At 48.2% G+C, this 14873-nt stretch overlaps 7 protein-coding genes across 7 annotated transcripts; 3 read left to right on the top strand and 4 right to left on the bottom strand.

Annotated features, from left to right (window-relative positions):
• Positions 1 to 238: 238 nt before the first annotated feature.
• On the top strand, positions 239 to 1782 carry dspC (dual specificity phosphatase YVH1; the record flags this gene model as incomplete). The annotated part of the gene is made up of 4 exons (XM_016743044.1): positions 239 to 282; positions 409 to 636; positions 905 to 1255; positions 1341 to 1782. The coding sequence occupies 4 exons, from the start codon at positions 239 to 241 to the stop codon at positions 1780 to 1782; spliced, it is 1065 nt and encodes a 354-aa protein (XP_016595766.1).
• Positions 1783 to 6591: 4809 nt separating this feature from the next.
• Positions 6592 to 7392, bottom strand: PEX2_057690 (AAA-ATPase Vps4-associated 1 family protein; the record flags this gene model as incomplete). Its single annotated transcript, XM_016743043.1, has 4 exons — positions 6592 to 6706; positions 6757 to 6830; positions 6906 to 7184; positions 7282 to 7392. The coding sequence occupies 4 exons, from the start codon at positions 7390 to 7392 to the stop codon at positions 6592 to 6594; spliced, it is 579 nt and encodes a 192-aa protein (XP_016595765.1).
• A 426-nt stretch (positions 7393 to 7818) lies between these two features.
• PEX2_057680 (nucleoporin NDC1) lies at positions 7819 to 9616 on the bottom strand (the record flags this gene model as incomplete). The annotated part of the gene is made up of 2 exons (XM_016743042.1): positions 7819 to 9391; positions 9444 to 9616. 2 exons carry the CDS (start codon positions 9614 to 9616, stop codon positions 7819 to 7821), a joined length of 1746 nt encoding a protein of 581 aa, XP_016595764.1.
• Positions 9617 to 10390: 774 nt separating this feature from the next.
• PEX2_057670 (SNAP receptor PEP12) lies at positions 10391 to 11266 on the top strand (the record flags this gene model as incomplete). Its single annotated transcript, XM_016743041.1, has 2 exons — positions 10391 to 10687; positions 10748 to 11266. 2 exons carry the CDS (start codon positions 10391 to 10393, stop codon positions 11264 to 11266), a joined length of 816 nt encoding a protein of 271 aa, XP_016595763.1.
• A 379-nt stretch (positions 11267 to 11645) lies between these two features.
• Positions 11646 to 12512, bottom strand: PEX2_057660 (cytochrome c1 heme lyase CYT2; the record flags this gene model as incomplete). Its single annotated transcript, XM_016743040.1, has 1 exon — positions 11646 to 12512. One exon carries the CDS (start codon positions 12510 to 12512, stop codon positions 11646 to 11648), a length of 867 nt encoding a protein of 288 aa, XP_016595762.1.
• A 195-nt stretch (positions 12513 to 12707) lies between these two features.
• On the top strand, positions 12708 to 13976 carry mvd1 (diphosphomevalonate decarboxylase MVD1; the record flags this gene model as incomplete). The annotated part of the gene is made up of 2 exons (XM_016743039.1): positions 12708 to 12778; positions 12833 to 13976. 2 exons carry the CDS (start codon positions 12708 to 12710, stop codon positions 13974 to 13976), a joined length of 1215 nt encoding a protein of 404 aa, XP_016595761.1.
• A 362-nt stretch (positions 13977 to 14338) lies between these two features.
• Positions 14339 to 14614, bottom strand: PEX2_057640 (uncharacterized protein; the record flags this gene model as incomplete). Its single annotated transcript, XM_016743038.1, has 1 exon — positions 14339 to 14614. One exon carries the CDS (start codon positions 14612 to 14614, stop codon positions 14339 to 14341), a length of 276 nt encoding a protein of 91 aa, XP_016595760.1.
• Positions 14615 to 14873: the final 259 nt, after the last annotated feature.

Genomic DNA, 14873 nt, shown 5'->3' with positions numbered 1-14873 from the left:
AATTCTAAGAGTATATATTGCCTGAGGCACCTAAGTCACCTGCTTTGTCATACCCTTACCCTATCAGACTTTTTGAGTTTGGCAGCGCCGAGGCTCAACCTCCGCCTTCAAGATCTAAGAGAAAAAAGAGTCAAGTTATCAAACTGAGACTGGGACTGAGCTTCTGAATTCTGTATATTCTCTGTCGCCATCAACGAAACATCTCACTGCTGCCGAGTTGCAGCCACCATATCTCAAAATGGCCATGAATCAAATAAAAGGCCACAATATCTATGTCGGAGGGTTAGTCTCACCTCACTAACAGGCAAAACTTGCCCGAGTGTCGCTAAAATGGAGCTGAGGCTAGAGATTGGCACTGCCAGTTCCTGATTTGGCAGTTTTTATTCGTTGCTAACCCGCCATTTGTAGCATAATAAGCGCCAAAAACAAAGCAGCATTGGCACGCGCAGACATCTCGCATGTTCTCTCAGTACTGCGTCTCAACCCAGCTGAGGAACTGGAGGCTTTCAAATCTTACCAGCATCTTTCTATAGGAGTTGACGATGTCGATGATGAAAATTTATTGGAGCATTTCCCCGCCGCTATCAAGTTCATTCAGTCCGGCCTAAACAGTGGAGGAGGTGTACTCGTGCACTGGTAAGTCAAAGTACAAATTACCCAGTCTCCCTTGCGGAAAGTCTCTCCCGGCTCTTCAGTCGTTGCTATTTCCTCTTGTGGACTGCATATTCTGGAGTGGCTTCGTGCCTCCTACGTCATTTCATGTCCATCAAGTGCGATCTACACGTGGCTGAAGAATCGCGCAAATCCTGTTGATGCATATTGGAACCTTTTTCTGGAAATTTAAAAGCCGTGCCTGGACTCGCTTATCATCGAAAGACGTACATTGGCTAATGTAATGATTCAGTGCGATGGGAAAGTCCCGCTCCGCGGCCATTTGCATCGCCTACCTGCTCCACCGGCAGCCGGGGGCGCTCACACCGCAATCTGCCCTTGAGCTGGTTCGCCAAAGCAGGCCCCTGTGTGAGCCAAATGAGGGCTTTATGGAACAGCTAAACTTGTACCATGAGATGGGCTGCCCAGATGATGTCACTGATCACCCCTCGTACAAGCGCTGGCTTTATCGCCGCGATGTTGAAGGCAGTGTGGCGTGTGGCCGTGCCCCAGAGCTGAAGTCGGTGCGGTTTGAAGATGAACAACCCGTTCAATCCAAAGACGCCACCGGTCGAACAGTCGAGATTAAATGTCGGAAATGCAGGTTAGTACCACAATGAAACCCCCAGACCCATACTCCCGAGGGGGGGAAGAAACTTCCAGATTTACTAAACCTAAACCCATCGCAGAACTAAGTTGGCAACGACTCCATTCATCATCCCGCATGAGGAAGAAAAGAAAAATACCGCCAAGTCCTCCGCAACCGCCGATTGCGGTCATGTTTTCCTCCACCCCCTGACCTGGATGCGCCCAAGTCTTTTCCCATCTGAGGATGGAGCTGATGCTAGTGCGGATACAACATACGGTGCGCACCCCGACGATGCCCCTCTCTCTGGACGCCTCACTTGCCCCAATCCTATCTGTGGATCCAATGTCGGCAAATTTGCATGGCAAGGTCTTCGATGCAGCTGTGGTGGTTGGGTCGTGCCAGCCATCGGTCTCACCAAAGCCCGCGTCGATATCGCATACCAGGTCAACATGGCTCAGGGACCAAGAGCTAACCCTGCCATCCGCCTTCCTCCGGGAATGCGGGTCCCGGCAGCTAATGAAGCTGGGCGTGGCAATCTTTGAGATGAGTGATGAATACCATACATGCATACATAGTTTTACGAGTCATGAAAGCTTAAGCTCCAACTTATATTTGTTTATGGCTTGGTTTTTTTCAATTTGGTTCCGGGATAATCATATCAACCAACCAAGGGGGCTCACCGGGCTTGTCGTGAGCGACATGCGGTACATCTTAGCTCGGGCTTGAGAACGACTGCAAAGCTGGGTCATCATCACTGAGGCACCCACTCTTTGGGGAGGACCACGTGCCCCATGCGGAGAGTGAACATTGTCGCCGGCCATAAGAACATGACTGCCTTACGTCGTTTTACTTCGTACTCCGTACAGGCATCGACAATGGCATAGTGAGGCTCACAAACACAGCCTCCGGCCTTCCCAAACAAGCCGCTAAAGCTGACAGGAGATTACTCCGTGCTCCATCCCATGATCTACAAAAGCAAGACACACATTAGGCAGCACGTCGGCCGACATGCCCCTGCTGATCTGTACAGCCCCTATGATATCAATCCATTGTAAAACACCCAAGCCATCCTGATGTCTTCCGAAAGCTACCCAGCCATTCATCTTATGATTTGTCCACAATACCCCCGTTGGTCGATACCCAGGAGCCATGTCCCACAGAGCAACACATGCACTGTGCACAAACTCAAATATAGAGAGTAATACAGCGTCGGCGATATGAGACAAAGCCAAGACCTTATTTCAAATCGTACATGGTAATTGAAGTCGAGCCCGGCTTACCCTACCCTAGGGCTGCACCACATATCAACATGCATAAATCGACTCGTGGCCTTAGCTAGATTAACCCTTGTTTTTTTTGGGGGGGGGGGGGGNNNGGGGGGGGGGGGGGGTTTGGTTTAATTGCCGAGTGAAATCCCATCAAATCGAGCCATATGCAGCTAAACAGACACCAGGCAACGTACTCCGGTAGTTAATCGCGCGCCAAGGACAACCCTGAGTTTCTCCCAAAGCCCACAAAAGGGTAGATCCACGCAAACTCATACTCCACTTGTCATCTTCTGTCTCTTTCTCTCACAAAGTTTCTTCTTACAACATAAAAGTGGCCCCACTCACCGAAGCGCTGTCAGGATGTTTCAAGGGTCAGCGTAACGCCAATGACGCTGGGATTGACCGATTCAATTTCCCCCCCTTCTGTCGACTTCCAAGGTTTGAAGCAGAAGGAGGCTGTGCAAAGCGGGTCTGTTTCCTGGGCTTCCCGATTGGTTGAGTATTTGTATTGTTATTACCGGTATCGGTTTGGTATGTGTTTGTTACTGGGGTTATCTTGTATCTTTGCAGAAGAACTCTTGTACAACCTACGGAGTATTGTTCTCTAATTAGAGCTTTTTATACTATACACACATCTCTAATATGATTTATATTACGGAGTAGTTGTAGATTTTCTTAGTGTACAAGCCCTTATTACTTCTGCCCCTTCGACTACAAGCTAAGACGCTGTATACATACTTGCCACATTCATATTGTGATTGGCAACCCTTTCCTTGTGGGGGTGGGCAGTGCACTGCCTTGCAGGGGGAGCTTCCCCCGGTGGAGTTCCCATCTGGTCTGGCTTGGGGAACTTAACAAATGTACAGGTACCACGTCCTTTCCATCCATCATTGTTACATAGTTTATCAATGGATGCGGTTGTGATCGCCTTGTGTCGATCGCTGGCATTTAAGTTTGTTTCGAATGTGTCTGGGATTAGGCTTGGTATCTTGGTATGGGCGATAGGTACAGAACATAGTAACTTACGATGCAGTCCAATTAGGAGAGTCCTTAAACAATCATTTATATATGGGATTATCCTATAACCCTTGTTCTAAGGATTTTACCATTCAAAAATAGTACTCTCTAGTCTCATTTCGTTCGCTGTATAATATCTGCGCGTATATAGAATACTCCGCGTTGAACAGGCCTTGTGCTTCGTGGCGACATTTGTTGTCAACTAGTGAGCTACCAAATATAGGCTACCAAGTACTTGTAGCTAAATAAAGATACCACGACGGGATTTACACCAACGAAGTTTGAACAACACATGTATATCATGTACTATACTCACTTGAGTACGGAGTACGGAGTACACAGGGGGTATATTCATGTCTACCTACAACATACGCTCATCATTTCAGATTAGTACTATATATAGGAGTCATAAATGCATCCAAAACCTATAGTGCTATTTCCGTCAGCCGCGTGCTTTAGTGCTGCGTAATTCATTATCTCGACTTGCAAGGCAGCATTCAATCAATAATCTTGATTAGAGTACGGAGTAATTAGAAAGAAATTACGATTCTCCAGAAATTCTAGATCGTGTCACTTCCAGGCAGCTGTATTGTTAACTGTAGTTGAATCTTGACTTGTCTATATTAGTCTTAAAAGTGTTGTGGGCATGTAATTGTCTACTTATGTTTTAGGCTAATTATATTGACTTCATGTCTTATTAAATAATGTAAACAGCCGGGTAACTAAGTCGCATTACACGTACTCTGTAGAGCTTATTACTTAGTAGCTACGTTGAGAAAAGTAACAACTATAGAGATCCATCTTACAAGAGTACAACATAGCACCCACCACTGAACAACTTTTATACCCACTTGCCTAATACCCGCGTACATAGCAAGACCGCAATGTGAGGGAGGACACAGGTCGTCACGTATCGGAGCCGGCGTTTCCAGCACTGTGCCGGCCATGCTATCCCCATATTTATCTTCTTTGGCTCCATACGATAACAGGACATCAAAATCGAGCAGATGAGTACAGAGGGACTACAATCAACCCTTGTAAGCCACCTACGTATGGACCTTGCCGTTGACCACTAATTTCTCATTCCTATTCCCTCTGAATCTATTAACTAAGGGACGAGAGAAGGGCTTTACCAGGCGACGTGCGAGCTTAGAATAAAAGCTGCAACGTGAGAAAGCCATTATCCAGGAGGAAGCTTGACAGAAGTGGATGCAACAGCTACAGCCCAACCCTCATCAACAATGCCCACCGGCAAAATGGGGAAAGACACATAAGGGGCTAGCAGTGATTCACGTTCAAGAGAAACAATGTCCCGAATAGCAGTTTTCTCCAAATAGAGGACATGCCAAAGACGATCCACCAAAGGATAGAAGACGGTGCATCAAGTCCAGGTTCTTCAATTTGTCAAATTTCTCTTGGATCTCAGAGACATCCACCCTATAATCTTTGGTGATTTTTACCAAGGTAAAGTGAAGATGGATATAGGCCGAAGTATCAAAGTTGGTAATGGCCATATTTAAACAGTCACGCTCAAAGTTCCATGCTTTAAATAGCCAACAGCAACGAACTTACGAAGAAGTGGGCAAGCCCTTTCCATAGATTGGAGGCACTGCTCATACTGGTCCTTTTTGCATCTCCAACACTTTCCAGCTCTTCGCGAAGCTGCAATGGAAAGCTTGCATTGGCCTACACAATCAATACAGGACCTAGACGCATACAACTTCTGTAACACTACCCCGAGCAGCTGAAGACATCTAAGACATCTCTATGGCTCCGAAAGAAGCCGGAGGGAGCCGAGTCCCCACACGCGGCCTGGAATTTCCCGAAAAAAATACGATTCTTTTCTTCCATTCTTTCAACCTGCCCCTAACAGTGAGTCCATGCCTATCTGCTCTGCCGCCCATACACCCCCGAAATTGAAGCAACAACATCTACAGGCTAGCATCTTTCATCAAATCGGCGCTCTTAGGTCAATAAAATGATTCGCCGAACATATATCTGTTTGGTAAAGAGATATGTACTGTCTCGTCTCGTCGTTCTTACGTGTTGTTCTCAGATCAGTAGCATGCCAAGAACCACAAATCGTTTACTATACTCCTACATAATATTCAAATACTATAAACTAGTGTTAAAATGAGTTAATTTGCTAAAACTTTTGCCCGGCCGCACAAGGCTTGTCACTAGTTCCATCAAAGGGCACAGGAACAAACCAAGCAAGCCTAATAGGGCTGCAGCAGGTTCATCCGATAAGTTTGCTGGCTTCGCCTCAGGTCTTAAACAGGGTTCGCTTTAGCCAACTAGTGCTTATTATATCCCCACCTAGCAGCACAACGGTCATGCAATACAGGAAGAGCATCGTGGCACTGAGCTATTTTAGTAATCTTCGGTCTGGGGATGTATGTAATCGCCCGGGCGAGAGTAGCTGAGGATTCGTTTGTAATACGGGATCTCATTGGACGCCTCTCAGACAAATATGTACTAAGAATAACCAGGTTACTTGGAAATCACCGGCTTGGGGGCTTTGCTACTGCAGTTGGCATCCTGCAGGATCAGAAATTCGTTTGTTCGAAAGATAAATGGAGTCCATTATACTCCGTTCATATGGATTCTAAGGCTGTTTGTGCCCGAGTCAGGTGCGCCCCGTGCCGTGCCGGGAGCCAATACCACGTCGATGGCTTGAACCTTCTTTCACCGGCTGTGGATTGTATGATTCGCTGGGAATTGCGCGGCAAGTCCGCTAAGAAATAAAGATGTAGAGATGTGAGGATATGAAGCTTGTAGGACTCAATATTTCCACATGGTTGCATCCGATGTTCTCCGCAGCCCGGTTAAACAGAGAGTAAAATAGATGGTTTGATAATCAGTTATTGATAAGAGCATTAAACAGTCCGCGTGAAGCGATGGACATCAGTTGTTAGACATGCATTCGTTATTTCGCAGCGTCTTCTCTTTACCAGGAGCTTCTGTGTGCCTGCCAGATCGACGGAGGACGATGGGTGAACCAATATGGCGTACTTATCTCAAACTACCTATATTGACGCCCAAAGAATATGATTGAAGAGAACTTTAAGGATTTCCCGACGGCACAGAGGGAAACAGTGAAGGCTGCCTTAATCTTTCCTGGTTGCGTTTCGCCATTTCAATATTGCGCAGCCGGTCGATGCGCATCTGATAGAAATTCCTGTTTCGCTGTTAGGAGCCACTATTATGAAAATGATGTTTATCACGTACTTGTGCAAAGAGAAAATTCGAGGTGAATCATCTGACTTTGTCTCCGTCCCAGAACCTTTCTGGATAGAAGCGATCTGTCAAGGAGAATCAGTCAACACGTTCATACGAGACATTTTACTTGATTCATTTCGCTGCAAAAAGACACGAACCTTATCATCTCTGTCTTTTTCATCATTCGCGTTTGACTCAGATGCATCTTTGTTTTTGGTCTCGTCTTTGCCCTTATCTTTTTCCTCTTTATTGTCCTTGCTAGACGCCTTCTCACGCTCTTTCTTTCGTCGTTGTTTTTCTTCATATTCTTTTTTCACCTTTTCAATCTCCTTGGCCATTTCCTCTTCCTTGAGCCGTTTTGCTTGGCCCTCTGTGTCGACAATTGGAGAGCAGAAATGCTTGTCTTGCAAATGTGCGGGGCACACGTAGAAGAAGTCCTGAGTGAATTAGCCACTTAACATGCATAAAAATGGGAAATAAAGCGAAGGAACAATCTTATACAGTATACTCTGGGTTGGAGAAGAGATTGCATACCTTGTTATCCGGTGTGATCATCACACTGGTTGATGGTTTGTAGCAAATCAAACATGCTTTTGCAGAGGTATCGGCGACCCGACGCACATGATAGACGTTTGTCAATGACATGACTTCAAATCAAAATGGTTGCTCTAGTCTACTGAGGGTGTTTCAAATTCTCCGTTGCTGCTTGGAGGTTGTGCTGAACAACTGGATGGACTCGATGAGGTTGGTGTTGATTGAGAAAGCGCCGTCATGTGACCTATACTTCTAAGAGCAAATCGGACCTATCCAAGTCTTAACAGAATAATTGGAATTCAAAATGATCTTGTTGATGGAAATAAGGTATTCATTTACTAAAGCTGATACTGTATTTCAGCTAGCACCCACCACGCCCATCTTAACAGAACGCCTAACCATGCATTTGTCCACTGATATCGATCCCGATAGGACTAAGAACAGGACGAGAGATAGCAATACATGAAGTTTTGTGAAGAGAAATCATGAGATATAGTGAGCATTAAAAAAATTGCAGGGAAAAAAGACCATCATAGATCATAACACCTCCTCCCCATCGATGCCAGCTGCCTCCTTTGCTAGCCTCAGATCCTTGCCTGCGATACCGATATCCCGCAAGTAAGGCCTGAAGGCTGTCAGTAGATCTTTGAGAGCACCGCGGAGTGCAGCAAGCACAATTTCAACATCCGGAACGAGACGGGCAACTGCTTGCGCCTGGGGATCGCTCGATGGAGGGAAGTTGATATCGGTCCAGTGGGCATCTAATCCACCCTGGTGAGCAAATGCATCCAGGGTGAGGGTGGTTTGGGTCAGAAGTCGCACGGCTGAGGGCACATCGGCCTGGACTTTGCCATACGGATCCTCGGCCAAGCTTGCAATGAGAAGTCGAGTCAACGACTCCACTGCATCCACAATCAAGGATAGAGAGGACTCTGGTGTGCCAAGAACAATAGCAGAGAGGCGTTGGGCGTATGTTTGACGGAGAGGTTGACCAATAGGCGAACGAAGAATCTGTGCCAGAACAGGGTTCATGTCCTCGGGCTTATGAGTTGTAAAGGGGCCGCCGGTAAGTAGCTTGAACTTCTGGGGAGAGCCGAGATATTTCTGTTTCTGCTCAGGGCTAAGCATTGCTGATGAGGCCCGGTCAAATACATCACGGACTCGGGCTCGCGCAGTTGGAGTCCAGTCTTCTGACTGACCGAAGGATTTAGCCGCCGAGCTAAACGCATCGCCAAATTTGTCCTGGCTTGAAGTAGCCTTCGGGGCAGAAGTAAAGATGTTGTCATCTTTAATCGGTTCTGAGAGTCGCGGGAGGGTTTGAAGAACAGGCTCGGATTTCTCGGCTTGTGGCAAAGGCTTGGTAACAGGTGCGGGATTTTTGCTTTCCTCGATGCGAGTGTTAATGGCCTTGATTACATCGGTAGTGCAAGTGAGAACCTGGGACCAAGCCGAACCACCCTCGCGATCAATTTCATTGAAAATTGCCTTCCGGCGGTCGGGAACGCGCTGGCTGATGAGACTGAGTTCCCAGAGCGCGAAAGTCTTCACAATTTCCTTCTTCGCCTTGAGGCCGCTAAGAAGACTGCCATTTGGATCCTTGGCTTCTGTTGTGAGTGGCTGGCCCCGCTTCAGAGGCTCCTTGCCGATGAACACAGTATAGAAGAGATTGGCCGTTTGCCAGGAGAGCACAAGCATCACTCCGGGGACCAAAGTTTTGAAGAAGAAGTAGGGGAAAATCGAGGGAATGAAGCTCTGAGGCTCGGCTGCAGATCTCGGGAAGCTCCAGGAGAGCTTAGCAAAGTACAAAGACCAGCTCCACGCAAAGCTTCTGAAAAATATCGGGTAAATCACGAGGGATGCTCCAGCAACAGTGACGCTTCTGAGAGCCCCGGCCGCCAATTCTGGCAGCAGAGCACCCTGTAGATACTTGGATGTTGGCGGTACTGGGTGAGTACGTTCGTCATTTGTTTTGGAGCTTTTCTCCGCGATGGGCACTGCAATGCGGTCGTAGTCGTAGTAAAGGTGAAACACTGCTTGCACGCATGCTAGGAGCGCATGGAAGGAATGGAGGTAAATCGGCCTTTCGTTCAGGGTCGGTCGCTCGTGTGGCCTATATCTCATTAGTCCAAATCTTAGTTATTTAAGAAGAATACTCAACGTACCTGCCCCGTTTCACAAGCTCGAGGTTGGAATCACTTGAAGACGACCATACATAAACCACAGTGAACCACCATGCCGAGAAGATGTACCAGCCAAAGGTTTGCGCGATTTGTAACAGAGTGAGGGATCTCAAGGTGCCAAACGAGGAGCTAGCTGTTCTCGAGCCGATGTGCATTTGACTGACGCGAAGGACAAAAATGGTGAGCGAGGATATGAATAGTAGCGCGGTTCGAACACCGCAGCTACCAAAGGGAAACCATAACCAGAAAACTGCATAGGGTACTTTGATCAGTTCTTTGTGCTTCCAGGACTCGAAACTGAGCCTTCGAGCTTCGACCCAATTAGGTTGCGATGTACTCACAGGACGATTTATCTCCGATCGCAATTGCGATGATATAAGAGACCAGCAGTGACAGTGCAGACGCATGAACAAACCTTCGGTGCAAGGCCGAAGTCAGGATTCGCCTGTAGGGCCGAGTTTGTACGACGGCCATGGTGTAAGCTTGGGAGTGGGATGCGCTCGTGGAAGAGAAGGAAATGGTTGAAGATTAGAGCATGATCAGAACGACCGTCATATGGAGAGCTCCGGGAGCTGAAGAACGGAATTGGCGGACCAGGGAAGGTGTTGACGAATGGTCGCGGCTGACAGCTGGTTGTGTTGAGCTGGTCGGATAGAAACAATCAACGGCGAGGTTCGCCTAGGAATATTTTGAGGCATCAAAACACACTAGCCACATCTAATCATGTGATATGTGGCGCATGGGGTATTGTGCCACATGGGCTAGTCCATATATAGCCTAGTGGTTGCATGGTACGTCATGTGAGGGCGGTCTGCACACCAAGGCGGCTTATCGAAGGCAGCAGGGACCTGCAGATAACTCATTTAGAATCCAGGTTTCTTTTGCCTTCACTTTAACCACTCATTTATTGCTTTTCAATTACACATAGAATGTCTTTTGACAGGCTAAACTCGCTGGAGGCTCAGCCTACCACCATGCGCAGGGATGAAGACCCGCAGTACCGTGATGATCCGGACTTCGACCATCTGGCCGAGCAGCTCTCAGATCAGTTATTTACATTGACATCAAACATCTCTCGCTTATCCAACCAAATTGCTCTTCTCGGAACCAAACGCGATACAGAGCGTGTGCGCGAACGAGTTCATAATCTGCTTGAAGAGACTCGTACGGGGTTTAGAGATGTAGGAGAAGGGATTAAGCAGATCCAGACATGGGAGGACGTTAATGTATGATCCATCTAGTTCCATTCACTGCTGAGCATTTCTTATTAACATCACAAATTATAGCCCTCCCAGAAATGGACTCAGCAGAAGCTATCGTCCGAATTCAAGGCCACCTTGGATGAATTCCAAACTATCCAGCGTCGTGCTCTCGAGAAACAGCGGGCTTCTGCAGTCGCTGCGCGTACAGCATTTGAAGAAGGCGAGCATCCGTCCGGCGAGAACGATGTCCAATTACAAGAACAGTTATTGGAGGAGCAACACCGTATGGCCAACCAGGGCGAGGTTGACTTCCAGGAGTCCCTGATCATCGAACGTGAGGCAGAGATCCGGAACATTGAACAAAGCGTGGGAGAGCTAAACGAGCTCTTCCGGGATGTTGCGCACATTGTTACAGAACAAGGAGGGCAATTGGATATCATCAGCGAAAATGTCCAAAACGTCACCCAGGACACACGAGGCGCCAACGTCGAGTTGCGCAGTGCCAGCAGATATCAGAAGAATGCGCGCAACAGAGCCTGCTGTCTGTTCGTAATCCTTGCCGTTATCCTTGCTATTATTGTGCTTGCAATTGTCCTTGGATAAACATTTCTCTTCTTTTTCCTCGTTCTTGTTTATTGGCTATCATCACGGTCTTCGTCTTTAATGTTGTCATGTATGCGCACGATATCCCTCTTGCATGATTGCACTTCCGTTAGTCAAGCATCTCACCTTTTGCTTCATTCCATTCCCTTGCTTCTGGTTTACGCTTTCCTTGCCAACCTTCGATTCGATTTGTATGGAATAGAGAACATTAATTCATCGCTTTCTCTTAATCCTGTAGCTTGATATCGTACAGAATTATATGTGTTGTACATGCAAAATACACCCAATTGGGTCCCAAATCCTGCCCGTGCTCCGTTGTCGCCTTTGTATGTGCAGTGCGAAAGCATATTCCGCCAGAAGACGATCATCAATGATGCCTTCATAGACCTGTGAAGCGATTGAACCTCAGCCTCCAGCCTTCATAAGTGTTCAATTTGGGCCGAACATCGAGGAAGAAACTGAGCTTCCCGGGGGTGGCATTGGCATTGGCAGCCAAACCCGATGGGGTTTCGTTGCCTCCTGACGGCTTGCCCTGGTAGAAATCGATAACATATTCAATCTTTTCACCACCACAACGCTCAACAACCCAGTCATGCCGATCAAATGGATGCTGGTAGCCAAGCCATCCATTGATTCGTGCACGCGGACTCAGGTACTGCGGGTCGACTCCAAGTCCTCGGAACGAATATAATTTTGGTCCTCCACATTTCTTGCTCCCGGGGTCAGCCGAGGGGCCCTTTTTCTCCCATTCGAGAATTTGATCCCATGCGCGTTCATTGACGGCGTTATGAATGGGGATAATGGAAGCTACGGAAGTTGCGAGCTCTGAGGCGGAAGCAGTAGATCCAGGAGTGTTACCCTTGCGCATCAAGGCCTCGAAAAATTGTTTCTCTGAAGGATAGATCCAATTTCCAGTGGCTTCATCGCGGCCAGTCTCGGATTCGGCATTGGACGGGCTACCATGCGACGCAGCGTATGGGGATGAAGAGGCCTTGTTTGCCTCGGGGCAAGCACTTGCTGAGCTGAAATCACCAGCTCGAGGGATATTGCTCACTTCTCGGTCTGTTGATAGGGGTCGTTGAGCTTTGGCACGTGGTTGTCCCTGTTCGCCAGGGACATCGGAGGTAGGATGAGGTGATTTCCCATTTTGTTGCAGCCAGACCTCACGAGTTTTGTGGTCTACAGGACAAGTTGCTGCTGGCGGCTCCACCGAGGGCGCAGATGGTGTACTAGCTGCAGCTCCCATTGTTGAATAATTGGAGGTCAATGACTGGAGGATGGCGATCGCATCGACGCGGAACTAGAACTACGCCGTAGAAATTATTTTGCCCCCTCACCGCCCAGGCTAATCAACAATCCCCCTAAGTAGGAAATCCCCCCTCGGGTCTCTTATAGTTCTGTAGAAATTTATTATTCTTTCTTCTATTCATCCGAAGCAAAAATGGCGTCTACATCAAACCAGTCTGTTTACCGGGCCACCACCACTGCTCCGGTGAACATTGCCGTCATCAAGTATGCCGCTCTCTGATTACCCCTCATAGTTCTATTCTAACAGAAATATTCTAGATACTGGGGCAAGCGTGATACCACTCTCAACCTCCCGACAAACTCCTCCCTCTCAGTCACACTCTCGCAGCGCTCTCTCCGTACATTGACCACTGCCTCCTGCTCTGCCGAATACCCACCTGCCGATACCCTGAACCTGAACGGCAGTCCCCAAGACATCCAGTCTTCCAAGCGGACACTCGCTTGTATCTCCAACCTTCGTGCCCTCCGCAAGGCCCTTGAGGATGCCGACTCCTCGCTCCCCAAGCTCTCCACCCACCCTCTCCGGATCGTCTCCGAGAACAACTTCCCCACTGCTGCCGGTCTGGCCAGCTCTGCGGCTGGCTTCGCAGCGTTGGTCCGCGCCGTCGCTGACCTTTACGAACTACCCCAGTCCCCCAAAGAGCTGAGCCGTATTGCGCGCCAAGGCTCCGGATCCGCCTGCCGCTCCCTGATGGGCGGATATGTGGCATGGCGTACGGGTGAGCTTGCTGATGGAAGCGACAGCCTGGCTGAGGAAGTTGCTCCTGCATCCCACTGGCCTGAGATGCGTGCTCTTGTTCTGGTCGTCAGCGCCGAGAAGAAGGATGTGCCTAGCACCGAGGGAATGCAGACCACTGTGGCTACCTCCGCTCTCTTCGCTGAGCGTGCCCAGAACGTTGTTCCCGGGCGTATGGCTGCCATTGAGACCGCTATTCAAAACCGCAACTTCCACGACTTCGCCGAGATCACCATGCGTGACTCGAACACTTTCCACGCCACTTGCCTCGACTCGTGGCCCCCTATCTTTTACATGAATGACGTCTCTCGTGCTGCCGTCCGCCTTGTGCACGATATCAACCGCGTTGTTGGCCGTACGGTTTGTGCTTACACTTTCGATGCTGGCCCAAATGCTGTCATCTACTATGAAGATAAGGACTCTGAGGTTGTGGCTGGCACTGTCAAGGCTATTTTGGGCCCCAACACTGAGGGTTGGAACGGCGTATTCTACGAGAGACTGGCCAATGTCACTGCTGGTGTTTCTCTGGATCAGGTTGACTCCCGCGCCGTCGAAGTTCTGAAGGATGGTGTGAGCCGTGTCATCTTGACTGGCGTCGGAGAGGGCCCCGTCAAGGTTGAGGACCACCTTGTCAGTGAGACTGGTGAGATCCTCAGCACTCTTTAGAAAGTTTGAATACGGTATTCCCAATTTGGCCAATCTTGGAAGGTCTGTCAGCCTGAAAGATACCCCACCGTTTTTGTGCGGACATCTCAACTTGGCCATGCAAGCTTGATGCAGATATTCCTTCGCTGTATCTTCTTTTTCTCTCTGATAATCTAGAACATAATAATACCATGGCAGCAATATTCCGGTTTATACTGAAGCAATACATCTGGTTCCATTCCTTATAATAATATATCTTGCACATGACATGACGCAGCACGACACAATACATGCAACCTTGCAAATCAGAATGTTCGCTTCCAACTTTAAAAGTCCAACGTCTGTCTTACTACACTCCCCATCAGGCGAATCCTGTTGTCCTCTCAACAAGAACGACAATCATCACAGCGCCTAAAGCCATATCCCAGCGTCCTACAATTTTCAATAAACCTAGTTTGTTCGTTATTGGCATAAACACAGCAACCTGCAAATCCACAACCGGTATTATTGAAGCTTCCACCAGTTTGAGCACAGGCAGTCTGGGAATTCTCGGCGATACCGTCGCAAACGCATTTGATAGACCTGGCTGTCACTTGGGCTGTTGCTAGCGTGCCCAGGCCCAAGAGGAAAGTGATATATGTTGAGGCAGAGAGGTGCATAGTCTAAATCAAGACATCAAGAGATTGACATCAGCTAACAATCTTAATAAATAATCTGACAGATTCACTTACGGTTCTTGAAAAGGAACGGCCTTGCTTAGGGCTTTTTTGGGATCCTTTCTTGGCTGCAGTCCTGGTATTCAGATGTGGGATATGGCCATTTTTTATATCCCCATCCTGGACACTTTGTACACAACGTTCAGTTGACTTGACAACTAGCCATTCAGGGGAGCACAACATGCATGTGTCAGTTTTGTGT

The sequence above is a fragment of the Penicillium expansum genome, assembly GCF_000769745.1.
Source record: "Penicillium expansum strain MD-8 chromosome Unknown contig190, whole genome shotgun sequence".
Classification (NCBI taxonomy): Eukaryota; Fungi; Ascomycota; class Eurotiomycetes; order Eurotiales; family Aspergillaceae; genus Penicillium; species Penicillium expansum.
This window is presented reverse-complemented; position numbering and strand designations above follow the sequence as displayed.